This window comes from Oncorhynchus nerka, linkage group LG2 (assembly GCF_034236695.1).
Source record: "Oncorhynchus nerka isolate Pitt River linkage group LG2, Oner_Uvic_2.0, whole genome shotgun sequence".
Taxonomy (NCBI): Eukaryota; Metazoa; Chordata; class Actinopteri; order Salmoniformes; family Salmonidae; genus Oncorhynchus; species Oncorhynchus nerka.
In genome coordinates, this window is record NC_088397.1 from 84821020 (window position 1) to 84848519 (window position 27500).

Sequence of the window (27500 nt, forward strand, 5' to 3'; positions counted from 1 at the left end):
CTCTATCCACACAGCAGACATTGTGGGCTAGGTTAGGAATGCTGTGCTGCACCTGTAGCGCAACATTTTACGTGGCGTTATTATGTCATGTACCTACGTTATATACGTATGCATGTCAGCTTTGACATCGGTTTTGCACATCGGCGTTTAACTTCACATTGGGCCGATACCAATGTTGGCATTTTTAGCTAATATCGGCCGTTTCCGATATGTTCACCGATATACCGTGCATCCCTAGATGGAAGTTAAATATGTAGCTAGATGTAGAAGGCTAATGTTAACTAGCTAACATTATTGGCAATAAATGGAATTTAGGCTAGTGAGCAAGAATTTAAAAAAGATAACCTAGGACATCAAAAACTAAAAGAATGACATTTGCGTTTCTCTACAAGTAGGGTGAGTCAACATGTTTCTTCTACTTGCACGAATGCACACACAAATCAGAACCATTGACAGCCACATCATATTTAGCTTACAGTGATTGAAAATATACTATTTTTGGTATCTTTCAGTTGTCACTGTATTCGACTAAGCATAGGTGATTTAACAATGTTGAAATGAGGCTGGAATAGTGGAGGCAGCTCCTGTTTTCTTTGTGACTTGTGGTATCTCTCCGTGGTTCTAAATGAATTTAGTAGTCCGAAAATGTCGGAAACATTAACTTGCTTGACCATGCTGTAGGTCATGTAACTGTTTGTTACATGCTAAGTATACTTTGTGGACTTCACAGGGCAGATGTTGCTCTCTGGTTTTGTGATGAAACAAAGGTGTGGTTGAATTAATTCTGCCACTGTGTTTTCTCATTGTCTCGGTCCTAGGTCTATATATCACGGTCGCAAGGCATATGAACTATAGAACAAACAATGCAATTATCACAACACATACGTTGTAATATGGTATTTTTTTCTGGCTTGGCTTCCCCAGCTATTTTACCCACGCACCGCTACTGGATAATAGTATGAACATTCTGTATAAAAAAAGTAAAGATACATACGATAAAACTAACTAAATAGCAAAGTTGGGTTGGAACTCGTAAGATGTCAGCCTTCTCCGTTGGCGCCATCTTCATCCAGTTAAAAAATGAAAAAGGGAAGGATTTGATTTCTCATTCGAGAAACGGTGCGTTGGGCTCACAAAGAAACAAACTAAATGGAATTCAAGTAATTGTTTAATAACCCAAAATAGTCAGAATGAAGCAACATCGCATTAGTGGAAACCAAGACTGTTCTTAGGGCAGGCCTGGTTGTAGCTACATTTTTACATTTTAGTCAGTTAGCAGATGCTCTTATCCAGTGCGACTTACAATTGTATCAAGTACATTTTCCCTCAACAAAGTATTTATCAGCAAAGTTTGTGCTAGTGGGAAAGACAAGTTCTGTTTATTTTCAAGATACTCTTCGAAGTTGGGTTTCGGACGTTTTCTGAAGATGGGCACCTGCCCTGAGAACAGTCTTGGTTTCCACTAATGCAATACAGCCAGAATGAATTCCACTAATGCAATACAGCCAGAATTAATCTAAGATAACTCAAGAAATCTTGAATTAATTTTGAAGTTATTGCCGAGGAGGTTTTAGTTACTCAATTTTACATCTAGCTAAGGTGTTTGGTGCAGTATTTCTCAGGTATTTTTTTTTTGCATCATGTTGTCTTGTCTTACGCCAAGTTAACAAACAGATTACGGACCATTTTGAATCACATCGTACCTTCTCCGCTATGCAATCTGGTTTCCGAGCTGGTCATGGGTGCACCTCAGCCACGCTCAAGGTCCTTAACAATATCATAACCGCCATCAATAGGAGACATTACTGTGCAGCTGTATTCATCGACCTGGCCAAGGCTTTCGACTCTGTCAATCACCACCACTCTGTCAATCTTATTGGCAGACTCAACAGCCTTGGTTTCTCAAATGATTGCCTCGCCTGGTTCACCAACTACTTTCCTGATAGAGCTCAGTGTGTGAAATCGGAGGGCCTGTTGTCCGGACCTCTGGCAGTCTCTATGGGGGTGCCACAGGGTTCAATTCTCGGGCCGACTCTCTTCTCTATATACATCAATGATGTCGCTCTTGCTGCTGGTGAATCTCTAATCCACCTCTATGCAGACGACACCGTTCGGTATACTTCTGGCCCTTCTTTGGACACTGTGTTAACTAACCTCCAGACGAGCTTCAATGCCATACAACTCTCCTTCCGTGGCATCGAACTGCTCTTAAACGCAAATAAAACTAAATGCATGCTATTCAACCGATCATTGCCCGCACCTGCCCGCCCATCCAGCATCACTACTCTGGACGGCTCTGACTTAGAATAAGTGGATAACTACAAATACCTAGGTGTCTGGCTAGACTGTAAACTCTCCTTCCAGACTCACATTAAGCATCTCCAATCAAAAATTAAATCTAGAATCGGCTTCCTATTTTGCAAAAAAGCTTCCTTCACTCATGCTGCCAAACATACCCTCGTAAAACTGACCATCCTACCGATCCTTGACTTTGGCGAAGCCCCGCCCTATTTCAGCTCGCTGGTCACCATAGCAGCACCCACTCGTAGCACACGCTCCAGCAGGTATATCTCGCTGGCCACCCCCAAAGCCAATTCCTCCTTTGGTCGCCTTTCCTTCTAGTTCTCTGCTGCCACTTCCTGGAACGAACCGCAAAAATCACTGAAGCTGGAGATTCCCATCTACCTCACTAGCTTTAAGAACCAGCTGTCAGAGCAGCTCACAGATCACTGCACCTGTTCATAGCCCACCTGTATACAGCCCATCTATCTACCTCATCCCCATACCGTATTCTTTATTTTTGCTCCTTTTGCACCCCAGTATCTCTACTTGCACATCCATCTTCTGCACATCTACCATTCCAGTGTTTAATTGCCATATTGTAATTACTTCGCCACCAGGGCCTATTTATTGCCTTAACTCCCTTATTTGCACTCACTGTATATAGACTTTGTTTTCTAATGTATTTTTGACTGTATGTTTTGTTCATTCCATGTGTAAATCTGTGTTGTTGTATGTGTTGAACTGCTATGCTTTATCTTGGCCAGGTCACAGTTGCAAATGAGAACTTGTTCTCAACTAGCTTACCTGGTTAAATAAAGGTGAAATAAAAAAATAAAAATGTAATGATCTGCTGCGCTGGGCAGGTGTTTCACTGTCCGTGTGTTCTGCCATACGATTGGATAGAGCGCAATCACCGCAGCTGTGTATCTGTATTAGTGGGCAAGTGAGCATTGTCGAATCAACACCAAACCCTTAAGGAAGTTATCACTTGCAAAACTCAGTTTTTAACGAGACTGACCTTATGTATAAGAATAGCCCTTATTGTCTATCCTTTTGTAGTCAATTTTGACTTCACTGTGTTGGAGCTCCCAAGTGGCGCAGCGGTCTAAGGCACTGCATCTGTGTGCTAGAGGCATCACTACAGACCCTGGTTCAATTCCAGGCTGTATCATAACCGGCCGTAATTGGGAGTCGACATAGGGCGGTGCACAATTGGCCCAGTGTCGTTAGGGTATGGCCAGGGTAGGCTGTCATTGTAAATAAGAATTTGTTCTTAACTAACTTGCCTGGTGTTTTCATCTCCTCTAGAATCAACTGGCGAAAGGAGGCCATGGACATAGATTACATTGTCTTTGAATAATTGCCACATTCTTGACATTTGCAAATCTTGAACACCATCGTTGTGTTCCCTCCATAACGTAAATCCCACTGTCTTTATATCGGATTCTATGAAGATTCAACAATGCCAGCCAAAGGGACAAGTAGGTCCAACCTGACTGATCTCTTGTTGACATATAACTTTAAAGTTGTGTGTTCTGCATGCTCTGTAAAAGAAAACGAAATCTCGTACACCTTTAAAGCAGTCGACCACCAATGCAGCAGAGAACTTCTATTGGCTAAAGGCAAAGGTACTAACAAATGGAGGCTTGTTTCCCGTCGCCCTGAATTTCCAAACCCAAGCCAGTATGAAGTTTGTTGGTTCTTCAAGGAGGGCTCTGGGTGTATGAAGCACAGGAACCGCTGCACCTTCGCAAGGAGTCACGAGGAGGCCACAGTATGGAACTTTGTAAAGCACCAGAGGATAGATCACAGCACGTTGATTAGACTGATAACCGAGTCGGATAGAAGTGCCGTCCAACTGCAAAACATGGCTGAAAACATCCTCACTGAGTTCTCAGGGACATTTCAAGAGCTTTGTAAAGACTGCTTCCTCGGCACTCCACCAACAATTACAGGTAAACGGTGGAACAACACTTGCTCAGTGGATGCAGCCCATGTCTGGAGCCCAGTCTTGGTTCATCACCTGGCAGAAAGTCAGGGGAAGGAAGTCTACAATCAGATAAGGCCTCTGCCCCCAGTCTGCCCTTTCCAGTACTGCAACCATGTCATGCAAGGTATGCCCTGTTGGCATGGGCCCAGACAGTGCCAGTTTGCCCACAGCGAGGTGGAGATGGCTGTCTGGCGAGCAGAGGCACATGGGGGGAGTCGCCAGGAACTCCTGCAGCTCTCCCAGGAGAGGCAACGTCAGAAGCCACAGTCGGCTCAAGACGTAGTGCCCGCCCCTAACCTGCAGGTGGCGATCTACTGCAAGGCTTGCCTCGTAACCCTCTCCTCCCGGGAGAGCTTTTTCAAGCACTGTGCCTCATTGGAGCATGCCCAGATGATCTCCGGGGACACGACCACAGATTGGAAACATCGTCCCCCGCCCCACGGCCGCAAAGCAGAGTTTTGGCTGTGCGAGAGGTAAACGTGTTTTTGTAAACTCAAGGAGACAACCTCCACACACAATGCACATTCCAGAACGTTTTTGTATACACCTGAGTGACTGCGAACACTGCAAAGCCTAAAAGTGCAATCTGTATGATAGATTCATATGTAAATAGCCCTTATTGTCTATATTATATTGTCATCAATAAGCCATTTTCTTAACAAATCATGGGATATACAGGAAATGTAATTTGTTGAAATGATCAATAAGCAGCAATAAATCTTACTGATTGTGCCTTTAGCGTCTTATTATAGTTTGTACTGACATTTCTTTTCAGACCTGACACCTGTGAATATGGCACCAACTGTGTGAAAGCTCACTCTGAGGAGGAGCTTGAAGAGTGGGTAATGCGAGCCAAAGAAGACAAGGAGATAAGGCGCAACATAGAGGCTCAAGGCCTCATGTCTTACAGGGATCGTCTTTTGGAGGAGTACAGACACAGCAGCAATGAAGTGCACATTGTAAGTCATCATAGTTCAGATCAGGAACAAATGTCTCCATGCAATTGAGATTCAATCAAACCTGTACTTGATAAACCTGTACTGCTTAATAATAATAATGCTCCTGCACATTTCCACTGAGGCAAATAATTAGATGATGCCTCACATGTGAAATGAACAAATCAATATTAAATGTTGACAAAGTGGTGCATTTTTCCAGGAACAGAGTGATTAGTCAGCAACACAGGTTTCCTGCATTGTGGATTTGACTGAATCTGACAATGAGTGTCAGTTAGGTTTCAATGTAAAGAACAAATGGTTGATTTATTCAAGTGGGCAAGTGACATGAACTATTACATCTGTCAACATATGCCATAATAACACCAGTCATAACTGTTTCCAATATATTTAATATGACACTGTTATACCGTTTTGTTACTGCGCTCCAGCACACTGATATAACTTTTAGATATTCTACCTACTACATATTATCTACATTTGTTTACTATAAAATGCTCATTGTCCCCAAACAACTAACAGTGTGACTAAATGTTACAGATGTCAGAGCAAGTTGATGATGTGACTGTCACTTTTGAAGAGGATTTGTGTGTGGAGTGTGTGGAGACTGAAGCAGAATGCCAATGGAAGTTCCAGATCAAAACAGAGGTAACAGTTGGCCAGAAGTATGACATTCTGTTGTTTTGATGGTTATTCCTAACTGCCCATTATGTCAATATATAGGGCTCTTGAATACAGTCAATACACTGTGAGAACATTTCTCTGCTCAGTGTCTGTGAATATAATACGCTGTGCTTTTACATTTTCTTCTTTGTGTCTACTCCATCTAAGTTTACTGTTGGCAGTAAAAGATTCAAGGCCAGGACTCTTTCTCACAACTGTTTCCACTTTTTTGTCCTTCATTGCTATCTCTTTGGGCTCTGAGAAACAAGAGTACATTCTCTCCACTAAAGTTTCTATGTCCAACCTCTAATTTCAAGTGGAATGATTCTCATATTCGTGATTTTTATCAACTGGCTGGGGTAGAAACAAATTGGGCTACTAATAATTAATTTTGTCGTACAAAACAATAAATGAATTATTTTCGCCCTGTTGATAAAAGGATATTAGAAGGGTGAGCCGGTTAAGGATCGATTCAGACCAGGTGTTAAAATTGTACGACAAGCGACAGTTTATTTCAGAGGGAGAATATCTGGTACACGTAAATACGGCTCTTCCGTTAGTTCGTGTTGGAACAGCAGGCAGAGAGCGTAAACAGTCAGCACAGCCCTTATATACGTCACAGAAAGTAGGTTGACCCTAGGAAGATCGGATCTCCGGATTGGTTCAGCTGGTTGTAGTCTGTAGTCTTCCGCCATTGGCTCAGTTGTCTGTCCGTCATCGTAGGATCTTCTTCGGGCACAGTGTTCGGTTAAAAAAGGGAGATTATGTGTGTAATGTGGGAGCTATCCTGTAGGGGACCCCACAGGCTTTTACTGTGAGTTGTAGCCATGTAATTAGCAGTAAGTTTAGTCACCTGCATACGAAATAGCAATTCCTTACAAATCCCTCTCTTCACGTCTCCTCAGAGACGTGACACCACCTAACTAGATCCAGACACAACACAAAAAAAAAAAAAAAAAAAAACAAACAAAAACTTCTCCCTAAGGGACTATGAAATAAGGCACGGTACTAAACAGAAATAGATATATATGTATTCCCATCATGTTCTCCATTCAATCCCACTATGTACTAAGTTGGCTTACAACCCTCATTTAACAGAGCGGAGAACAGCTCAAAATAAAAGTAAAAATTATTGTCCACATTAGCCAGCTTTTCCAGCAGGAAAAAGTTTCTGATACCCTCTCTTCACATCTCCTAAGAGATGTGATATAGTCCAGATACATTACTCCAAGCAAAAACGAAGACATAATCCAAAAAGGAAAAATATCCTAAACTAGGTATGTCTATCCGGAAATGGCCCACAAAGAAAAATAATTTCCCCCTCTTCCCATCCCAGATGGGACACGACATACAATGGAGAAGCTTAATCAATAAAAGCAACTGGATCCCCCTTTTTACTCCTGCTAGGGTGTCACTCAATTATCCTTTATTCCAGCAGTCATAGCATTTCATGAAAATAATAAAAAGTTTATTACTAATAACAAGTTATATATGCCTTTGTTGTATGCCTTTGTTCCCCCAAGGGTGTCACTTATCAAAAACAGGATAAAACTTTATTGTTATTGACATGTAAGATGTAGGATAAAACTTTGGTCATGGAAAACAGAGTAAAGAATTATTAGAAACCATCTGGTCCTCTCAGCTACTTCTATCCTGTACCAAGTGGGCACCTTGCCACCCAGGGACTCCAAACCATGTGTCATCATCAGTCAGTCCCATCCTCCCTGAAAGCATGCTTCCGTATCGGCATCGCCAACTGGAGCATCAAGCAAAGGCATCATGCCTGAAGCCCTCACCACATCTGTAACAGACTTGTCAAAACACAGTATGATGCAAACAGCACATCACATCAATAACAAATAATACAAGAATTAGGGTCAGAAATCCAGTAACCATCCTACCAGTGCACTTACCAAACCAGGCCAAGAGAACAGACTCCTCCACCCCCCCGTGGACCTCATCTTAGCAGATAGTGCATCAACCCCGCCTTAGATTGTGAAGTTTAAAAACTATCATCTGGACTGGTATTAGGAATATACGTGCAACATTGTTTACCGAACATCTTGCAGACGTCCCCTGACTGGCAAGAAGCATATCCAAGGCAAGTCTATTCTGTCTGGAAACCCCAAATGTGGCCTCAAGCTGTTCAGACATACTAGTGAGTGCATCACGGAGTAATTCACAAAACGCTGTTGATCATAGTAGATATAATTAATCCATGCAGTCTGTCCAGCATCCACCATGGCTGGACCCATAGTAGGTAGTAAGTGCCAGAGTCCATCATTCCTACCCAAGGCCTGAAACTCATGAGGAATCCCCACTGACACTCCCAACAGGTTAGTGTGTATGTCAACTACATCCTCTGTCCATGGAGCACTACTACATTTGTCTCCCATGGGATGGAATGTTTTCAGGTCCCCTGGTTACAGAACTCAGCAGCTGTTCAGCAACAACATCAACAATGGTCCGTGGAATTATCAAACTGGTCAGACCACACGTACCTTGCCATTCTCCTCTAAGAATGGGTCTCAGCCCTCTTTTGGCTCCACTGGTCCAACATACATCAGCCAGACCACTCGTTTGGTTTAGGCCTGTAACTGGCCAAGTGGAATTAATGGTTATGTTACTCCTGCAATCAGCTTCAGGCAATCTCCCATAATCAATGCCATTACCTGTACCCGTGATGCACTCGTAATTGCCCCCATATGCCTCAACACCCCAAGAGGCCCGATGAGGAGGTACTGCAGGAAACACAAGGCTCAAAGAGGAACAGAGGGTTGAATTGGGCTCAACCTGGTAAAAACTTCTCAAAATACACAACCACCCCTCTCCTTCTCCTACAGCAAATGGGTGTAGCCAGAACAGGTCTAGCATAACTTCAAATAATACAGTCCTTTCCTCTCAGGGTTTTAGCTGTGTACCTCATATAAGACAGCCACAAATTGTCCCTACTATCAAAACCAGTCTCAGTTTCTAATTGATCAATAGCCGAATAGACTCTAACATTAATTACCTGAATGGTATTTTTAACACAGTGGTGGTAGAGGAGTGTGTCCGGTTACCTCTGGTCTTGGCAGTACCTTGATAGAAAACACACCCATCATGTCTGTCCTCGTCCTTTGTAGTCCGAGGGTGTGAGTGCCTGCATCAGAGAGCTTAATAGTTTTGATGGTTAGTAGGATTTCATCACCTTTACAAAGTTCAACATTGCTCCCAGGTTTCCCCATATCATGGAAAACCTATCCACCCTTGTGGGATCCTCCATGTTATACGGATATCCTCTTCTCCAATCCTAGAACTGTCCGAAGTCGGTTACCGTGTAATCTCTATTCTAACTTCTTATCTACCCAGATCTAGGGATCTCTTATGCTTATTTTGGAACAAAATACACATCACTTAGCCAGAGCCAGACACATCTTCACTTCTATGAACAAAAACAGGGGTGATAGGACAGGTAGGGTTACTTCATTCGAGAGTTGGCCCCCGGAATTCTGTTAATTCCAGTTCTTCTCCCGAACTCTGTTTATTGTCCGACAGTGAAAAAAGTGTCTTACCCTTCCGCCGTGCGATATGAATCTGGGTAGCTCTTTCAGCTAGCTGTCACCAGGGGTCTTCTATGGTCCCCAAGCCTCTGGGACTGGATTGAGTGACTTCACCTGTAGTTCACCTGTAATGCATACAATCCTGGACATACAGGCTTGGTTAACAAACAATTTCTCATATGTTTTATCTGATTATATCTTTAACTTCTATGCCCAATTGTTAGCTTACATTTTTTTTTTTTTTTTTTAGTTTCCTATCCAATAAGCCCCATCCTATCCTAGACCACAATTTACCCATCCCCCTTTTGATACCTGACTCTGCCCAGGTATCAACCTTACCTACTCTAAATAATGACTTAGGTAAGATTAGTATATTATCTTTATGTCTGACATCATGAAGGAGCCCTTTTAGTTTTCCACAATGTCCAATTCTCCCTTGGGCGTCAATCCAGTACCAATTCCCTGTCAAGTTTCTTATCTACTTAAGAACTATCTGCGCTACTTATATATTTTCTTAAATATATATTTACCAATTTAAACCTTTTCTCTCATATTTCTCAACTACCACTAAGCTTCTAACTGTTTGACTTTATCCAAAATCATGTCTATGAGTGTCAATCTCTAAAGTCCTTACATTTCCTTAATCAACCTAACAATAATCCTAAATCATCACAGATGTCCTATATACCTGTTAAATTTAATACTATATATTTTTTTTTAAACCCCCAATGGTCAAAAAAAAAAAAAAAATCAAAACAAATGCTTATCATATCAAAATCCTTCCTTCAAGGACTCTCAGTATTCTATCTGACAATAACATGAATTTAATATATGTTGCAGAGTGCAGAATTCCTTGTCTACAGTGATTTATCACCCCTAAGAACTGAAACTTATTTTTCTATGTAATTCCCTGCCCTATTGGCTTAATATATATCCTATCCTAACCTCATAACCCAAACTCCTTTATAATGAATTTACCTTAAAACTAGTACTCAATATGACCACATTCATTATACCAATGACTCTCCCCTAAGGCTGATCAGACCTTAGAAGACAGTCATGATAAGGTCCATGAGTCAACCCACCCTTTTATAGTCAAGTTCTATACTACACTAGACATATTAAAGAACCCTTTATCCTTAAAATCCAAATTCACTTGTGTAATTTAAAACTCATAAAATAAAAACTCATAAAGTTCCATATTTGAGCGTGTCTCTTTAAAATACCTTTGCACCAAAACAAATAGTCCTAACAAATGTTTTATGTGTATATATTTGCAAACCTTAATGATTAATCAAAACTTCCAGGCCTTTCCAATTTGGTCGTTTATGGCCTCATTCTCCCCAATATTATAATCCCTGATATTTAATAAAAATAACGTATTTTCCCTTGGCTCCTTCAACTCACATTTACATCTCAATAAAACAAAACACCATCTGCGTGCTCCTCAAGGAAAAACAACTTGCCCCTGTTACGTATCAAGGGAAATGTTCAAATAACCAAATTCAACCTCGCTAGTTTACCGAAACATGTACAATTATGTTTTACCATAGAGGTTGCTTTTCACCATTAATACCCTGACACCGTTCCACATAATGGAAACAGTGCTCAAATTCACTGGTGCTATTCAAACGATCAAACCAAAAATCAACAACCATCAGAATCCACCATCACGATGTTTTATGACTCAGACATCCAATCCCTCTCTCTCACGGCCCAATTACAGTCCAAATAAACGCCACAAATCAATGATACCCACCCAGCGAATCAGCTGCTAGTTTTTAGCATCTTTCCTGACGATTTACATACTCCTTTTAAAGGACACTAACCATTTTCTCTGTCACCCCAGTCAAGACATCATTTCCGTGGCGACGGAAACCTCGCTAGTGATGTCATCAACAAGCGCTCAATCTTACTCATTTCGCAACGATTTTCAACTCATTGTAAATAATGGTTGGCCTTCTGCAACAACAGTATTTCGGGTTCGATAAACCAAACCTAATTTATCACATCTGTTGAATCCTGATTTAGAGTTTACAACATCAATCAACATCTCTCAATTCGCTAATCTTATAAAAACATTTCGATGGACACAAATCTATCGTAATTGTTCCCCGTTATTATTCAGAATTAATTTGATTTAAATTACTGTCTCGTCTTTGAATTAGCATTTTAATTACGACTCTTTTCCCAATGTATTATTCCCAACAAATCATTTAGTGAACAGACATCGCCTTGCATCAAAATCTCCGTTCTTATATTAAGTTGAATGAATTAGTCTTTCAATTTGAACCAAACAAACTATTTAAAACGTTCAGTTTATATCTTATACCAATACTAGTGACTATAACTTTCTCTGCAAAACAACCAGTTCAATTACAACCAAAGACTCAGACATATATAACTATTCTTTACACCTCAGCTGGGAACCGAACCCCGGCCTCCCACGTGGCAGGCGAGAATTCTACCACTGAACCACCAATGCTTATGGAGATTCTCCGCAAATAGACCCAATTTACAGTTATCTGTATTTGTTAAAAATAGCACTAATTTAAACGCCCAAAGTTTTCCCTTAATTAGGATTCTCATTAATCTCGCTCCCTTCGTATCTGACCCTTCTTTCTTAAATACGTGAATTTTGTTCTTTTCTGCCTCTTTCTCTCTTAACCCACATTCAATTGTTTTCAACTGGACCCCGGTTGGCAGTCCCCCTCCTAGGTAACCTGCTTGCGTCCATCTTAACTTTACTCCCTCCCAGACTTTCTTTATATCCTTCCACTGTCCCTTTCCCCCTGATCTATATTCCATATTTTTTTTTCTAGGAACTCATTAAACTTCAGCTTTGGAGTATTGGGGGTCGCCATTGTGAATTTTTAATCGTGATTCAATTTAATTCAATCGGAATTTTACCAGACTACTTGAATATAATTAGAATATACTTAGTCCGTCGTTAGTTAATAACAACGATGTATTCGAGGAGACACTATTGCTCACACTCTGCCTTATCTCAGAGCTTTTCCTTGTATATTCAGTTCGAGAAAAACGATTTGGTTGGTATAGCTTTCGTGGAGCGCGCAACCAAGGGATCTATTCGACTATATAGTCGCAATATTAAATATTATATTCAGATCTTATTTCAATTATACATCAGTCATTTTGTTCCTGATTATACATTTTACACAGAAGTTATAGATACACACAACATGGAAGTTTACATATTATACATTTTACACAGAAGTTATAGATACACACAACATGGAAGTTTACATACAACACAGAATTTTCAGATTTATTCAATAACCCTTCTTGAGTTCTCTCTCTCTCTCTCTCTCTGTCTCTCAAACCATCAACAATCTTAATGGAGACGATTACAACCACATTACATTTTAATATAAACCGTTACAAATACACGTCATCTCTCTGACCCCTATCAGCTTATCTTTATCATTGGACCTCTATCAGACTGGACTTCGACCGAGCAGCGGGACAACCTCGGCGCCAGGTTTAATGAATAGCAATTTGCTATTCCCTTACCGATATCTATCCCTATGGACCCCCTTATCAGACTGGACTTCGACCGAGCCGCTGGACAACCTCGGCGCCAGGTTTAATGAATAGCAATTTGCTATTCCCTTACTGATATCTATCCCTATCTCTATCGTGCTGATCCCTTATCAAAATTGTACACATGTCCGACCCCTATCGAAACTGAATGTATATATATATATATGTTCGACCCCTATCGGAACTACAGGCCTCAAAAGTGATCCCTCATCATTGAAAGCTATCAGACTGCGCTGACCGGGTCACGGGACAAAATTACACAATCTATCCCCTCGCTGATATCTCATCAATGATTTAATCACCCGGCCGTCGCCGGTTCGTACCACATATGTTCACTCTACTGTTCTTTGACTCGTCAGCAAATTATAAATTTACACAAGAATTCATACTTACTCGGAAATACTGATCAGAATTTAGACAGACTATACGACAATATGCAAAGTTTGATTTAACAGGTTTTGCTTACCTTGTTTATGGTGCACCTTTTAGATCAGTTTCCCGAGTTGAGCAGAATTATTGTCCTCCCCCGAATTTCTTTCACCCGTCTCTTTTTTGGAACCGTCCTTCCGTCACTCTCCTTCTCACACCCAATCAACTCACTTCGACCGGACCGTTTTTCAACCATCCTCTGGCTACCATGTTTTGTTGATAAAAGGATATTAGAAGGGTGAGCCGGTTAAGGATCGATTCAGACCAGGTGTTAAAATTGTACGACAAGCGACAGTTTATTTCAGAGGGAGAATATCTGGTACACGTAAATACGGCTCTTCCGTTAGTTCGTGTTGGAACAGCAGGCAGAGAGCGTAAACAGTCAGCACAGCCCTTATATACGTCACAGAAAGTAGGTTGACCCTAGGAAGATCGGATCTCCGGATTGGTTCAGCTGGTTGTAGTCTGTAGTCTTCCGCCATTGGCTCAGTTGTCTGTCCGTCATCGTAGGATCTTCTTCGGGCACAGTGTTCGGTTAAAAAAGGGAGATTATGTGTGTAATGTGGGAGCTATCCTGTAGGGGACCCCACAGGCTTTTACTGTGAGTTGTAGCCATGTAATTAGCAGTAAGTTTAGTCACCTGCATACGAAATAGCAATTCCTTACAGCCCCTCAGCTAGCCAAGTTAGCGAACTAGCAAGGATGAGGTGACTCTAGCGAATTTAGCATTTTGCAAACATAATTCATATTGTATTATGTTTAAGTGTCATTGGTCACCTGTATATTTTGCCTGTGTCTTCACAGAGACTACTTGCACATGTAGCATTACTGAAACAGGAACTTGGAGCCTCTTTCTCCCTGGATGAAAACAGTCCTGAGGCCTGCACTTACTCCACGGGTGAATCGTTCTGTAACTCAGACATGACCTATGACATCACCGTGTCCTTCAAGTCCAACAACCCGGGTCTTTACGAACAGTGGTTGGTGTTCGACTTTGACATGAGGCCAGTGCTCCTGCAGAAACTGAAGGTTAAAGTCGGACAGCAGCTATCCCCTAAGCTCGAGGAGCCACCTGAGGACGTTGGGCCCCCTTCCCAGAATCTGGTACGCTGGCATCGGGGGAACAGGGTCTTCATCCCCTGCTTGGAAAAGACAGAAGTACAGGAAGAGCTTCTGAAGGAGTACAAGCCTCCTCAGATTAGTTTGCGGTATAAACCACTTGACGACCGCAACACGCCCATGAATCACCAGAATTACAAAGAGAGGATGCACAGCTTCCTGTACACAGAGGAGCAGGCAGAAGATCAGGTGGTTTCAAGGTAACTTTTTCATGGTTTTATTTCCTAGCTGATCATCTTTAATAGTATTGTGTTGTTCCACAAAATGAGTGCACATTTTAATATCCCTTTGATATTTTAAATAGAAATTGTTCACTAATATTAAATCTTAAAAGCCTGTTTTATTCAATGAAGTGCCCATTATTATAGACCACATGGAGAATTCAATGAATCAGATTGTAGACACTATACTCCAGTAGGCTCTGCCCTGTGGCCCCAGTAGAGATTTATGATGATCTATAAAGATATGCTAAAGTCCCAAAATGTCCTTCTGTGAGTTCCAGGAAGATTTGAACCCACTTCACCCTAACATTTCACCTAGTTATTTTGTTGCTTTGACAAAGTAATTTATTTATAGATTTTTATTTATTTCATGTGTTTAAGGTCAAAGGTCAAATAGGGGATAACCTGCACGAGTGTGAGATAGAAATGTGAGTGGGGTCGCGGCCAGGGATCAGCCATTATTAATGGCGACCATGGATCAATTATGGTTAAGTGCCTTGCTCAAGGGCACATTGGCAGATTTTTCACCTAGTCAGCTCTGGGATTCAAACCAGAGACCTTTCGTTTACTGGCCCAACACTCTTAATCACTAGGCTACCTTCCGCACCTAGTCATTCATTAAAAAAATGTAAGTTCAACCCTGTTACGTGAACTGAACTCTCATTTTAATATGGTGAGACTATTTTTAAATACCTTTTATTTTATTGAACATGTAATAGTCAAATCATAGTGTAAAAGCAGGTGAGCTGGTTCTACTCTATTTGGCCATTTTCTGGTGTTTTGTGTTAGAAAACTGAGTGGATCACGCATAACACTCCAACCCTGTTACCTATAGATAGGTAGGCTAGACATTTTTTCAACTATACATTTTTTTTTGGTGAAGCTTGCATTCAATTGCCCCTCCCTGTTGCAGACAAGCTTCCATTTCCTCTTTCACAAGGGATTTATGGCTGATTTAAGATTAAATCGTCAACCCGGTTACAGTCAACCTTGTGACTTTATTTGGCACTTATACTATAGTATATATTCTTTTTATTTAACCTCTTGAGATGGGAAAACGTATGTTTTATTAGGTTGAATGTGTGCTCTTTATGACAGAATGTTACATTTATGTGAAATCAAACGTTTTTCTTCTCACCAAGTTACACATCTCAAAAGACAACGAATTGGGGGAACGACCCTATTATAAATTATCTTCGGTTAAAATGACAACAACCTCAGTCCCTCCATTTTATTTTGTGTTTTAGACTCAATGTTCGAGGGACCATCACCTTGTCGGCCACCCTAGACAACCCTCTGTTCGGGATGAAGATAGCTCCTCTGGGGGAACTATTCTGTGCCGTCTCAGTTCCTTATAATCTCACCCCAGACACCCCAGAGGGTTTGATGCTGAGACGAGGCATCCAATCAGCTCTCATAGCACCAGTATCTTCAGATAATCAAAGTAACAAGGTCTACGAAGCCATCATTCTCAGAGACGCCACCAGTGAGTATAAAATACACTTGCAGCTGTCTAAAAGATGCTGCTCTGACCTGAAGCTCCAAAAAAATGAAACATGTGAAATGGAAGTTCAGTTCCAGCTGAATCGTCTGAAGTTTTGTGAGATGCACAAAGCCATAGATCTCCTTCCAGACACAGAGAGAGTGTTACCAGACTTCAGGAACTGCAGTGTCCCTGTTAACAAAATACAATACCCCAAACTCAATGCAAAGCAGCAGGCAGCCATTGATTTCATCATAGGGGACTCCGATGGAAGAGAAAGTGTGGCCCCCCTCCTCATTTATGGACCGTTTGGAACTGGGAAAACCTTCACACTCGCTACAGCAGCCAAAGAGCTGGTACGGCAGCCTCACACCAGAGTACTGATCTGCACTCTTACAAACAGGTAATGACCCCAATGTTCTATTGACCCCAACTCACTTACACCGAGTTCAACTTTCTAGTCCCTTCATGTATTTTCAGTCTTACCTAATGCAATTCATTGACTGGCACAGATACTCATTTTTACATAATACATAGTGCTTAAGACTGGTAAAAACTTGTTTGTGCAAGTATTCCTAATTATGCGAGCTTTTTGTAAACATTAGATTAGCAACAAAGGAAGTTTATTTGACATCTTTGTAATGATTACTTAAAAGAACACAGTGAGGCTGTTGCACTATTATGAGTGGGTCATCAATCATTTGTATTGTGTAAGCCTCATATCAGTTTGACAGTTACAGTATACACTGACATTTAAGTATTATTTAACTAATTGTGAAAATACACTGGTTAATAATCCTGCAGCAACATGAAATTTGAATTATGTGGATTATAATAAATTGACATTTTGTTGATACATTTTTCATTAGGACAAATCAAGTCAGAAATGTTGAAGTGGAAATTACAAACTTTATATACTCTTAAATTGGCATTTTCTGCGACAACAGAATGATCAAATTAAGATGGCACATCTGCATGCCATGTATTAATCCCAATGTTAACACATATTTGAATTCCACTTGTAGTTACAGTGTACCTGCTTATTAATTACTTGTAAAGCATCAATTTCATTTAAAAAAGTAGGGCAAGCAATTTTCAGTTCTGGGTTTAAGGACAATCACTGTTAAAAATTAAGCACGACTAAACTCTCTCTTGTCAGCTCTGCAGATTTGTATGTCAAAGACCACTTCCACCCATACATTAACTCTGGACACCCTGAGATGAAGCCACTGAGGATAAAAGCAAATAAACTAGGGGTTCCAGTGAGTGCCACAGATGAGATCACACAGAAGTACTGCCTTCTATCAGAAAACGGACAGTTTTTCCTACCTCCTGCCAAATGTGATTTAGATTGCCATCGAATAGTCATCACAACTACTGCAATGGCAAGGCACTTCCAGGACCTGAAGCTCCCTGGCAGCTACTTCACCCACATCCTGATTGACGAAGCGTCCCAGATGCTTGAATGTGAAGCTCTGATGGCCCTTGGTCTGGCTGGGCCAGTAACTCGAGTGGTTCTAGCTGGAGATCACATGCAGATGGGACCAAAGCTCTTTTCAGTGGACGATGACCAACGCTCCAATCACACCTTGCTGAACCGTCTGTTCCACTACTATCAAGCCCAAGAGAGTAGTGCAGCTTTGAAAAGCAGAATAATTTTCAACGAAAACTATCGCTCCACCAAAGAGATAGTAGAATTCGTGTCCACTAACTTCTATGTTGGCAAGTCTGATGCCATCAAGGCTGTAGGTAATGTCCCAGCTCATCCGAACTGCCACCCCCTGAGGTTCCACCATGTCAGAGGAGAATCTCACTTGGACAACACATCCATGTCGTGGTTTAATCTTGAAGAGGTTACATGCGTGGTTAAAATAGTGCAAGATCTACTCAGAGATTGGCCACCCGCATGGGGGAATAAGGATCAACGCTCAGTCTGTGTTCTCTCTGAAGGATGCCAGGTAAAAATGGTTATATGTCATTTGAACTTAGTTTAGGAAATCTAATCAATTTCTTGAGTAAAAAGGGGAACACCAAAAAAATTTTATGTGACTTTTTTGTGTCATCGTTCTTTTTTCGTAGGTTCCAATGATCAGGAAAGAGCTTCGGAAAATATCCCTGAGCCGAGTGACTGTGGAAAATATTGCCAATGTTCAAGGTATTTATCATTAGATGTTAGATATTACTACACTGTTGGAGCTACTGTATTGTAGGAACATAAGCATTTCGCTACACCCACAATAACGTCTGCCAAATATGTGTATGCGACCAATAAAATGTTATATGATTTGATTCATTTGCAAACATTGGTTCCAATCATTTGTTATTGTTTCCTAGACATGTATATTAAATAACACTATTTTGTAGATTGAACTACTGGTATGTAATTTTGATCTTTGTATAGAAACCTTTTTATCTGTCAAAATAATGAGTCCTTAACCATACCATTTTTTCATTATTTCTTGACAGGCAAACAGTTTAGAGCAATAGTATTGACAGCCGTTCAAACCCGTGACAGCATTCACCCTTCTGACTCACATTGTGTGGAGTTTTTCAACGATGCTCGCGTGCTGAACACGGCCATGACTAGGGCTCAATCCCAGGTTGTTGTGGTTGGAGATGCTGCCGCTCTGTGCTACTTTGGAAAGTGCTCAAGAATCTGGAGGAACTACATTGACCAGTGTATAACAAAGGGAAGTGCTGAACCGAAACACCTTACACAAGACATAATTGATAGTGATATCAAGGAAATGTCAAGATTCCAACGGTCAGAAGACCTGGATGAGACCAGCGCTCAGTCAGTTATGTTCGGCACAGGGAACAACGTGGATGCGATTCTCCAACAGCTGCAAGAGGAGCAAAACATGGCAATCTACAATTCATCTGATGGAGACAAATCAGAATCAAAAAATGTAGACCAAAAAAGATCATACGATAGTACCAAAGATGAAAGAGTTGAGTTGTTGCGGTTGTTGAGAGAGCAGCCAAATGTGTACAAGCAAGGTGAATTGGTCATGGAGAAATATAACGCAGGTTATATCATACCATTTGACAACCCAACTAAGCACATTATCATCAAAGGTAGAGCTAACCTCGGCAAGTCCTTCGCTGGTGACGAAGTGGTGGTAGAAGAATTTCATCGTGAGGGCCATTCACAGGGAAAGGTGATAGGCACCATCAAGGCAGCTGCATCCTCTCGTGTGTTTGTTTGTACCCTCGAAGATGAAGATTACCATAAACGCAAAACGTCTGACTATCAACATCTCAGAAAGATAATGGTACCCCTCAATAAGAACACTACCAAAATTTGCACCTTGGTCAATAAGAAGAGTCACAATTTTATTACAATATGGAAGCACGATGACGGAGAATGGGAGTTTGTCAGACATCAACACCTTGATGAAGACATCAAACGCAATCATGTCTTTGTGGTGGAGGTCTTTGACTGGAAAACGAAAAAAGAAAGCAATGAAATCTATCCCTTTCCGTTAGGGAATGTGATAAATATTGTTCCCATAGGATTATCTTTGGAACTGGGCTTAAAGATTTTGGACGCAGAATTTCAAGTCGAACCATCGCCTCCCAGACATGTTTTAGATGAAGTGTGTTCCTGGGAAGACACCCACATTGGTAACAGAGAGGACCTCCGAAGGTTGACTACTTTCACTGTTGACCCAAAGAAGTCCCAAGACTTGGATGATGCAATTAGTGTCATTGACAAGGACAGCTACTATGAGGTTGGAGTCCACATAGCAGATGTGGCAAGTTTCGTGAAGATTGGTGATTCGTTGGATGATTGTGCACAAAAACAGGGTGCTACATATTACAGTCCTGAAGAACCAGTTTACATGTTCCCAAAACCATTTAGCCTCAACCACTTGAGTCTCCTGCCTGGTCAAGATCGTATGGTGATTTCATTAGTGGTACAAGTAGACAAGGCAACAGACAAAATCATTGACAAGAACTTCAATCTTTCTCAGATCAATTCTGATAGAAAGTTCTCTTATGAAGAGGCGGAGGACATCATCAGTAAGCAGTCAAGAGAAGAGGCCAAGTTTGATACTGTAGAAGACTGTGTTGCTGTGGCATATCGTTTTGCCAAAGTCCAAAGGAAGGCCAGGCTGGGCAAGGATTGGAACTATAAACGACTGGATGATCACCAGATGCCGGGGAAGAGGAGATCCCGTCAGATGATTGAGGAGCTTAGTGTACTGTTCAACAATTCTGTGTCTGAATTTTTGAGCAACGCAAAAGAAACCATGCACTGCACTCCTCTCCGATGTCAAGCAAGACCTGACCCTAAAATGGTCAAAGACTTGAAAGCGCAGTGCAAAGACATCATATCACTGTCCTCACACCTAAGGCACAACCTTGACCACGACCATGACCAAGAGGTCTTGGAGAGCAAAAGCTTCCCCGTGCTAACATCAGTGTGGAATGAGATCCTATCAGCTGCTGGGAACGGGGAAGTTGACACTGACAGAATGATTGATCTGATAGCTACAGATGACATCTATCCCCAGCTCCTTCCAGTGATATATAAGTTTAGGAAGTGTCTTGGCAAAGCGTATGTCATCCGTTCCAATTCATCCCCTAAGGCAACTGTTGGGCACTATTCCTTGCATCTGAAGTCCTATACACAAGCATCCTCGCCCATACGTCGCTACATGGATGTTATCCTGCAAAGGCTTTTGCATTCAATTCTAAGCGGCACTCCAGTCCAATATTCTCCACAAGACATTGACATTCTGGGTCAGAAGAATGAAGAAAGATACAAGAAGGCCAATGAGTATGAAAAGAGGGCTGAGATGATTTCCTTTGCCATAGACGTGAAGAAACAAAATGTTTTGAAGATAGCATTTGTTGTTGGTGTTGAGGTAGGAGACAGTTTCAAGTTGTCATTTCCATTTGACAGTCACTCATTTCCAGACAGTTTGCCTGTTATGTACAGAGATTTGCAACTGGAGGATCAACCACTGTACGACTCAAACGAGAATCACATGACTCTAACATGGAGAAGACGAGTGTACTCAGTTGACACTGCCAAAACTCACCAAGAGCTAAAAAGGGTGCAAAATTCTTCTGCATGCACCGAGCTTTCACAAAAGACTTGGCGAGACATTGTTGATGCAATTGACCAGGAAAAATGGAACATAGCAAGGTCTCTCATACTAAGCGCCACAACAAAGCAAATGGAACATTTGAAGAGTGTGCCAAAACATACCACAATGGATTTGCTTGACACTGGGAATGACTCTCATAGAACTGCACATGGACAAGATGAAAAAATTGAAATGGAGCACTATGTTGATCTTACTCTCCAGTTGAAGCCAGGAGACACACTTCCGGTCCAAATTACATCTGAAAGAAAGCGAGGTTATTGGACACCCACTCTTCAGTTGGTGTGCATCAAACCAACATTTGAGGTGTGTGTAGACCATGCCCACAGCCCTATCACATGCTTCTCCAAATGTGCAGACCGTCCATCCAAGAGTGAATATAGAAACGCTGAAGAGTATGTGAGGATCTGGAAACCACTTTGTGAGATGGAGTCTGCAGCCAATGCTGTGGATGAAAGTGACATCATAATCATTGAGGACCTGGAGCTGAACTTGCAATGGAGCAAACGAGAAGGAAGTTTTGACCTTCCTCTCGAATACATTAAAGAATGGGCCATTGAATGCAACCTTAACAAGTGCTTACTGTGTATCCGAAAAAGAGGGTTGAAACTGGCCTCAACCCCTGACCAATCAGATGAAGTAGTTGACCCTCAAAACTACACATGGGTGGCCCATGGTGTTACAACCAAGTTCGACGAACCAAAGAAGAACTCTCCAAATCAAGCCAGAAAAGTGCACTTCTCCATCAAACATTTGCCAATGGATACCATTCCAGAGTGTGTCTCCCAGAGAAAGACAACATATACAGTTGAGATAATCCCAAAGCTTCTACCAGACGTGTAAGTATTACATTAATTAGTAAGAGAAAGAAGAGAGAGCCATGAATTTATCAATTGTCATTTCAAATGTATAGACATTTCTATTACAGTTCCGGTACTTATTTAAAACTAAGTCAACAAAATGTTGCTTAAAATGTAATTACCATTTAAACATGTAATGTTTTAGAAAATACCTGGTAATTTCTGCACCATAAAATACATTGTTACCAACGTTGCATTCTGTTTAAAATAAGGACCTAATGTAAAAGTACTATCATCCCATATTTGTATTGGATGGGGCATAATGTTCCTATATTAATTCAGTATATTATAATTAATGATGTTTAACATTTTCTACTATCTAGACGTAAAGAAATGGCTGTGAACAATGTTGTGCATGCAAATGAGCTTGTGCAGAAAATAGCCCTAGGACATCCTATTCCAAAAGGAGGTAAGTGCTGGACAATAAAATAAATAGACAAAAAAAAAATTCTCAAGTAATCCCATTTTACATCTGAGGAGGTTTACAGTTCACAATGTCATTGTTAAACTATATGTTTGAAAGTATTGTTTTGTTGTCTTTTTTGGGATTGTAGCTTCGCAATCTGTTGTACCACGACACCTACTCATGAGAGAAAAGGCACCAGAAGGTCTCCCAGAGCTGAATAAGAGTCAATATGATGCAGTGGAGAAAGCTCTGGATAACAACTTCACACTCATACAAGGACCACCTGGTAAATTATTAAATTGTACTACCAGAGTACATGAAGCTGTTATATGGCTCTTTGCTATGTTTACTAGAATAAAAACCACACCTGTTTCATAGGGACTGGAAAGACCGTTGTAGGAGTGTACATTGTGTACTGGTACCATGTGCTAAACTCCCACAACCCCAGGATATTTGAAGATCCCAAGGACAAGGACAAGAAAGAAGTTATTCTCTACTGTGGTCCTTCCAACAAGTCTGTCGATGTGGTTGCTGGCAAGTTTCTTAATGCATAAATTTAAATTGTCATTACAAAATAATGTATAATACATTCACAGCTTAAACATGAGTAAAGTTCTGTATGGAACATTCTATCATTCTATGAATTGTGAACATTCTGTAGAGTACCTGTTGAGGTTTGGAGACAAGCTAAAGCCCCTCAGGTTGTACAGCCGACAAATGGAGATGCTGGAGTACCCATACCCAGGCAGTATCCTTCAGCTGTCTCCCAGGTCACTTCGCCAAGAGCGGTCCAAGCCAAAACTCAGGTATAAAACACATGAAATCACTCTGCAGTTGTGCACTGTAAAAAGTCATTCAGCTTTTTAGTTGTTTCGGGTCATTTTCCAATATCGACTCAACTGAAGAAAAAAATGAAATTGTTTACTTTTTCAGGGAAACCATCTCAGTTGTCTTTGATAACCTGGTCGTAGTGCTGGCTTCATCATTTGTCTGACCGGTGTCAACATGTTTTTTGTCAAATGTTTCCTGCAATCGTTAATGAATTTGGATCTCACACTATGTACCATTTTCAGAGCTATTACCTTGCATCATCGCATACGGGAAGAACAAAATCCGCATTCCGGGGAAATACAAGAGTTTGACCGCAGAATAAACCTAGCCAGAGAGGAGGGAGAGGAGCTGACAGACGAAGAAGTTGAGGAGTGAGTAAAGATGTATTACAGTTTTCCCTTGTAATATACAGTACATTCTTATTGAATTTTCTGTGAAACCTACATCTGATAGAATTGGTAATATGTATTATGTAGGTAAAATGTATTCTCTTGTAATGTACAGTACATTCTTATAACCTACATCTGATAGAATTGGTAATATGTACTACAGTATTCCCTTGTAATATACAGTACATTCTAATTTCTTTGAATTAGTCTAATAAATTAGTCAGTGCATTCGGAAAGTATTCAGACCCCATGACTTTTTCCACATTTTGTTACGTTACAGCCTTATTCGGGAAAAAAAATGTTAATTGTTTTTCCCCCTCATCAATCTACACACAATAAATACCCCATAATGAAAAAGTGAAAACCGTTTATTTTTTATTTTTAGCAACTGTAAAAAAAAATATATATAAAATGAAATACCTTATTTACATAAGTATTCAGACCTTTTGTTATGAGACTTGAAATTGAGCTCAGGTGCATCCTGTTTCCATTGATCATCCTTGAGATGTTTCTACAACTTGATTGGAGTCCACCTGTAGTAAATTCAATTGATTGGACATGATTTGGTAAGGCACACAGCAGTCTAAATAAGGTTCCACAGTTGACAGTGCATGTCAGAGCAAAAACAAAACGATGAGGTCGAAGGAACTGTCTGTAGAGCTCCGAGACAGGATTGTGTCGAGGCACAGATCTGGGGAAGGGTACCAAAACATTTATGCAGCATTGGAGGTCCCCAAGAACACAGTGGCCTCCATTTTTAAACGGAAGAAGTTTGGAATCACCAAGTCTCTCCCTATAGCTGGCCACCCTGCCAAACTGAGGAATCGGGGGAGAAGGGCCTTGGTCAGGGAGGTGAACAAGAACCCGATGGTCACTCTGACAGAGCTCCAGAGTTCCTCTGTCGGGATGGGAGAACCTTCCAGGACAACCATCTCTGCAGAACTCCACTAATCAGGCCTTTATGATAGAGTGGCAAGGCGGAAGCCACTCTTCAGTAAAAGGCCCGCTTGTAGTTTGCTGAAAGGCACCTAAAGGAATCACAGACCATGACCATGTGGTCTGATGAAACCCAGATTGAACTCTTTGGCCTGAATGCCCAGCGTCACATCTGGAGGAAACCAGGCACCATAACTACAATAAAGCACGGTGGTGGAACATTTACATTTAAGTCATTTAGCAGACGCTCTTATCCAGAGCGACTTACAAATTGGTGCGTTCACCTTACGACATCCAGTGGAACTGCCACTTTACAATAGTGCATCTAAATCTTTTAAGGGGGTGAGAAGGATTACTTTATCCTATCCTAGGTATTCCTTAAAGAGGTGGGGTTTCAGGTGTCTCCGGAAGGTGGTGATTGACTCCGCTGTCCTGGCGTCGTGAGGGAGTTTGTTCCACCATTGGGGGGCCAGAGCAGCGAACAGTTTTGACTGGGCTGAGCGGGAACTGTACTTCCTCAGTGGTAGGGAGGCGGGCAGGCCAGAGGTGGATGAACGCAGTGCCCTTGTTTGGGTGTAGGGCCTGATCAGAGCCTGGAGGTACTGAGGTGCCGTTCCCCTCACAGCTCCGTAGGCAAGCACCATGGTCTTGTAGCGGATGCGAGCTTCAACTGGAAGCCAGTGGAGAGAGCGGAGGAGCGGGGTGACGTGAGAGAACTTGGGAAGGTTGAACACCAGACGGGCTGCGGCGTTCTGGATGAGCTGTAGGGTTTAATGGCACAGGCAGGAGCCCAGCCAACAGCGAGTTGCAGTAATCCAGACGGGAGATGACAAGTGCCTGGATTAGGACCTGCGCCGCTTCCTGTGTGAGGCAGGGTCGTACTCTGCGGATGTTGTAGAGCATGAACCTACAGGAACGGGCCACCGCCTTGATGTTATTTGAGAACGACAGGGTGTTGTCCAGGATCACGCCAAGGTTCTTAGCGCTCTGGGAGGAGGACACAATGGAGTTGTCAACCGTGATGGCGAGATCATAGAACGGGCAGTCCTTCCCGGGAGGAAGAGCAGCTCCGTCTTGCCGAGGTTCAGCTTGAGGTGATGATCCGTCATCCACACTGATATGTCTGCCAGACATGCAGAGATGCGATTCGCCACCTGGTCGTCAGAAGGGGGAAAGGAGAAGATTAATTGTGTGTCGTCTGCATAGCAATGATAGGAGAGACCATGTGAGGTTATGACAGAGCCAAGTGACTTGGTGTATAGCGAGAATAGGAGAGGGCCTAGAACAGAGCCCTGGGGACACCAGTGGTGAGAGCACGTGGTGAGGAGACAGATTCTCGCCACGCCACCTGGTAGGAGCGACCTGTCAGGTAGGACGCAATCCAAGCGTGGGCCGCGCCGGAGATGCCCAACTCGGAGAGGGTGGAGAGGAGGATCTGATGGTTCACAGTATCGAAGGCAGCCGATAGGTCTAGAAGGATGAGAGCAGAGGAGAGAGAGTTAGCTTTAGCAGTGCGGAGCGCCTCCGTGATACAGAGAAGAGCAGTCTCAGTTGAATGACTAGTCTTGAAACCTGACTGATTTGGATCAAGAAGGTCATTCTGAGAGAGATAGCGGGAGAGCTGGCCAAGGACGGCACGTTCAAGAGTTTTGGAGAGAAAAGAAAGAAGGGATACTGGTCTGTAGTTGTTGACATCGGAGGGATCGAGTGTAGGTTTTTTCAGAAGGGGTGCAACTCTCGCTCTCTTGAAGACGGAAGGGACGTAGCCAGCGGTCAGGGATGAGTTGATGAGCGAGGTGAGGTAAGGGAGAAGGTCTCCGGAAATGGTCTGGAGAACAGAGGAGGGGATAGGGTCAAGCGGGCAGGTTGTTGGGCGGCCGGCCGTCACAAGACGCGAGATTTCATCTGGAGAGAGAGGGGAGAAAGAGGTCAGAGCACAGGGTAGGGCAGTGTGAGCAGAACCAGCGGTGTCGTTTGACTTAGCAAACGAGGATCGGATGTCGTCGACCTTCTTTTCAAAATGGTTGACGAAGTCATCTGCAGAGAGGGAGGAGGGGGGATTCAGGAGGGAGGAGAAGGTGGCAAAGAGCTTCCTAGGGTTAGAGGCAGATGCTTGGAATTTAGAGTGGTAGAAAGTGGCTTTAGCAGCAGAGACAGAAGAGGAAAATGTAGAGAGGAGGGAGTGAAAGGATGCCAGGTCCGCAGGGAGGCGAGTTTTCCTCCATTTCCGCCTCGGCTGCCCGGAGCCCTGTTCCGCAACATTCTGCTGCGGGGATGTGTTTCAGTGACGGACTGGGAGACTAGTCAAGATCGAGGGAAAGATGAACGGAGCAAAGTACAAAGAGATCCTTGATGAAAACCTTCCCCAGAGACCTCAGCACCTCAGACTGGGGCAAAGGTTCACCTTCCAACATTAAATGTTTTATTTCACCTTTATTTAACAAGGTAGGCTGGTTGAGAACAAGTTCTCATTTGCAACTGCGATCTGGCCAAGATAAAGCAAAGCAGTGTGAACAGACAACAACACAGAGCTACACATGGAGTAAACAATAAACAAGTCAATAACATAGTAGGGGGAAACAACATGACAATGACCCTAAGCACACAGCCAAGACAACGCAGGAGTGGTTGCGGGACAAGTCTCTGAATGTCCTTGAGCGGCCCAGCCAGAGCCCGGACATGAACCCAATCTAACATCTCTGGAAAGACCT

General features: G+C 42.1%; 1 protein-coding gene across 1 annotated transcript in view; it reads left to right on the top strand.

Annotated features, from left to right (window-relative positions):
- The window catches only part of LOC115143955 (3'-5' exoribonuclease HELZ2-like), a 53364-nt gene that overhangs the window by 18880 nt on the left and 6984 nt on the right, over positions 1 to 27500 (top strand). The window contains exons 2-14 of the mRNA XM_029684459.2: positions 3592 to 4746; positions 5049 to 5232; positions 5770 to 5877; positions 14232 to 14746; positions 16015 to 16653; positions 17410 to 18208; positions 18330 to 18405; positions 18717 to 22206; positions 22551 to 22636; positions 22782 to 22919; positions 23012 to 23167; positions 23295 to 23439; positions 23707 to 23835. Of these exons, the coding sequence (XP_029540319.1) occupies positions 3746 to 4746; positions 5049 to 5232; positions 5770 to 5877; positions 14232 to 14746; positions 16015 to 16653; positions 17410 to 18208; positions 18330 to 18405; positions 18717 to 22206; positions 22551 to 22636; positions 22782 to 22919; positions 23012 to 23167; positions 23295 to 23439; positions 23707 to 23835 (7466 nt within the window). The 5' untranslated portion in view covers positions 3592 to 3745. The remainder of the gene's footprint in view (positions 1 to 3591; positions 4747 to 5048; positions 5233 to 5769; positions 5878 to 14231; positions 14747 to 16014; positions 16654 to 17409; positions 18209 to 18329; positions 18406 to 18716; positions 22207 to 22550; positions 22637 to 22781; positions 22920 to 23011; positions 23168 to 23294; positions 23440 to 23706; positions 23836 to 27500) is intronic.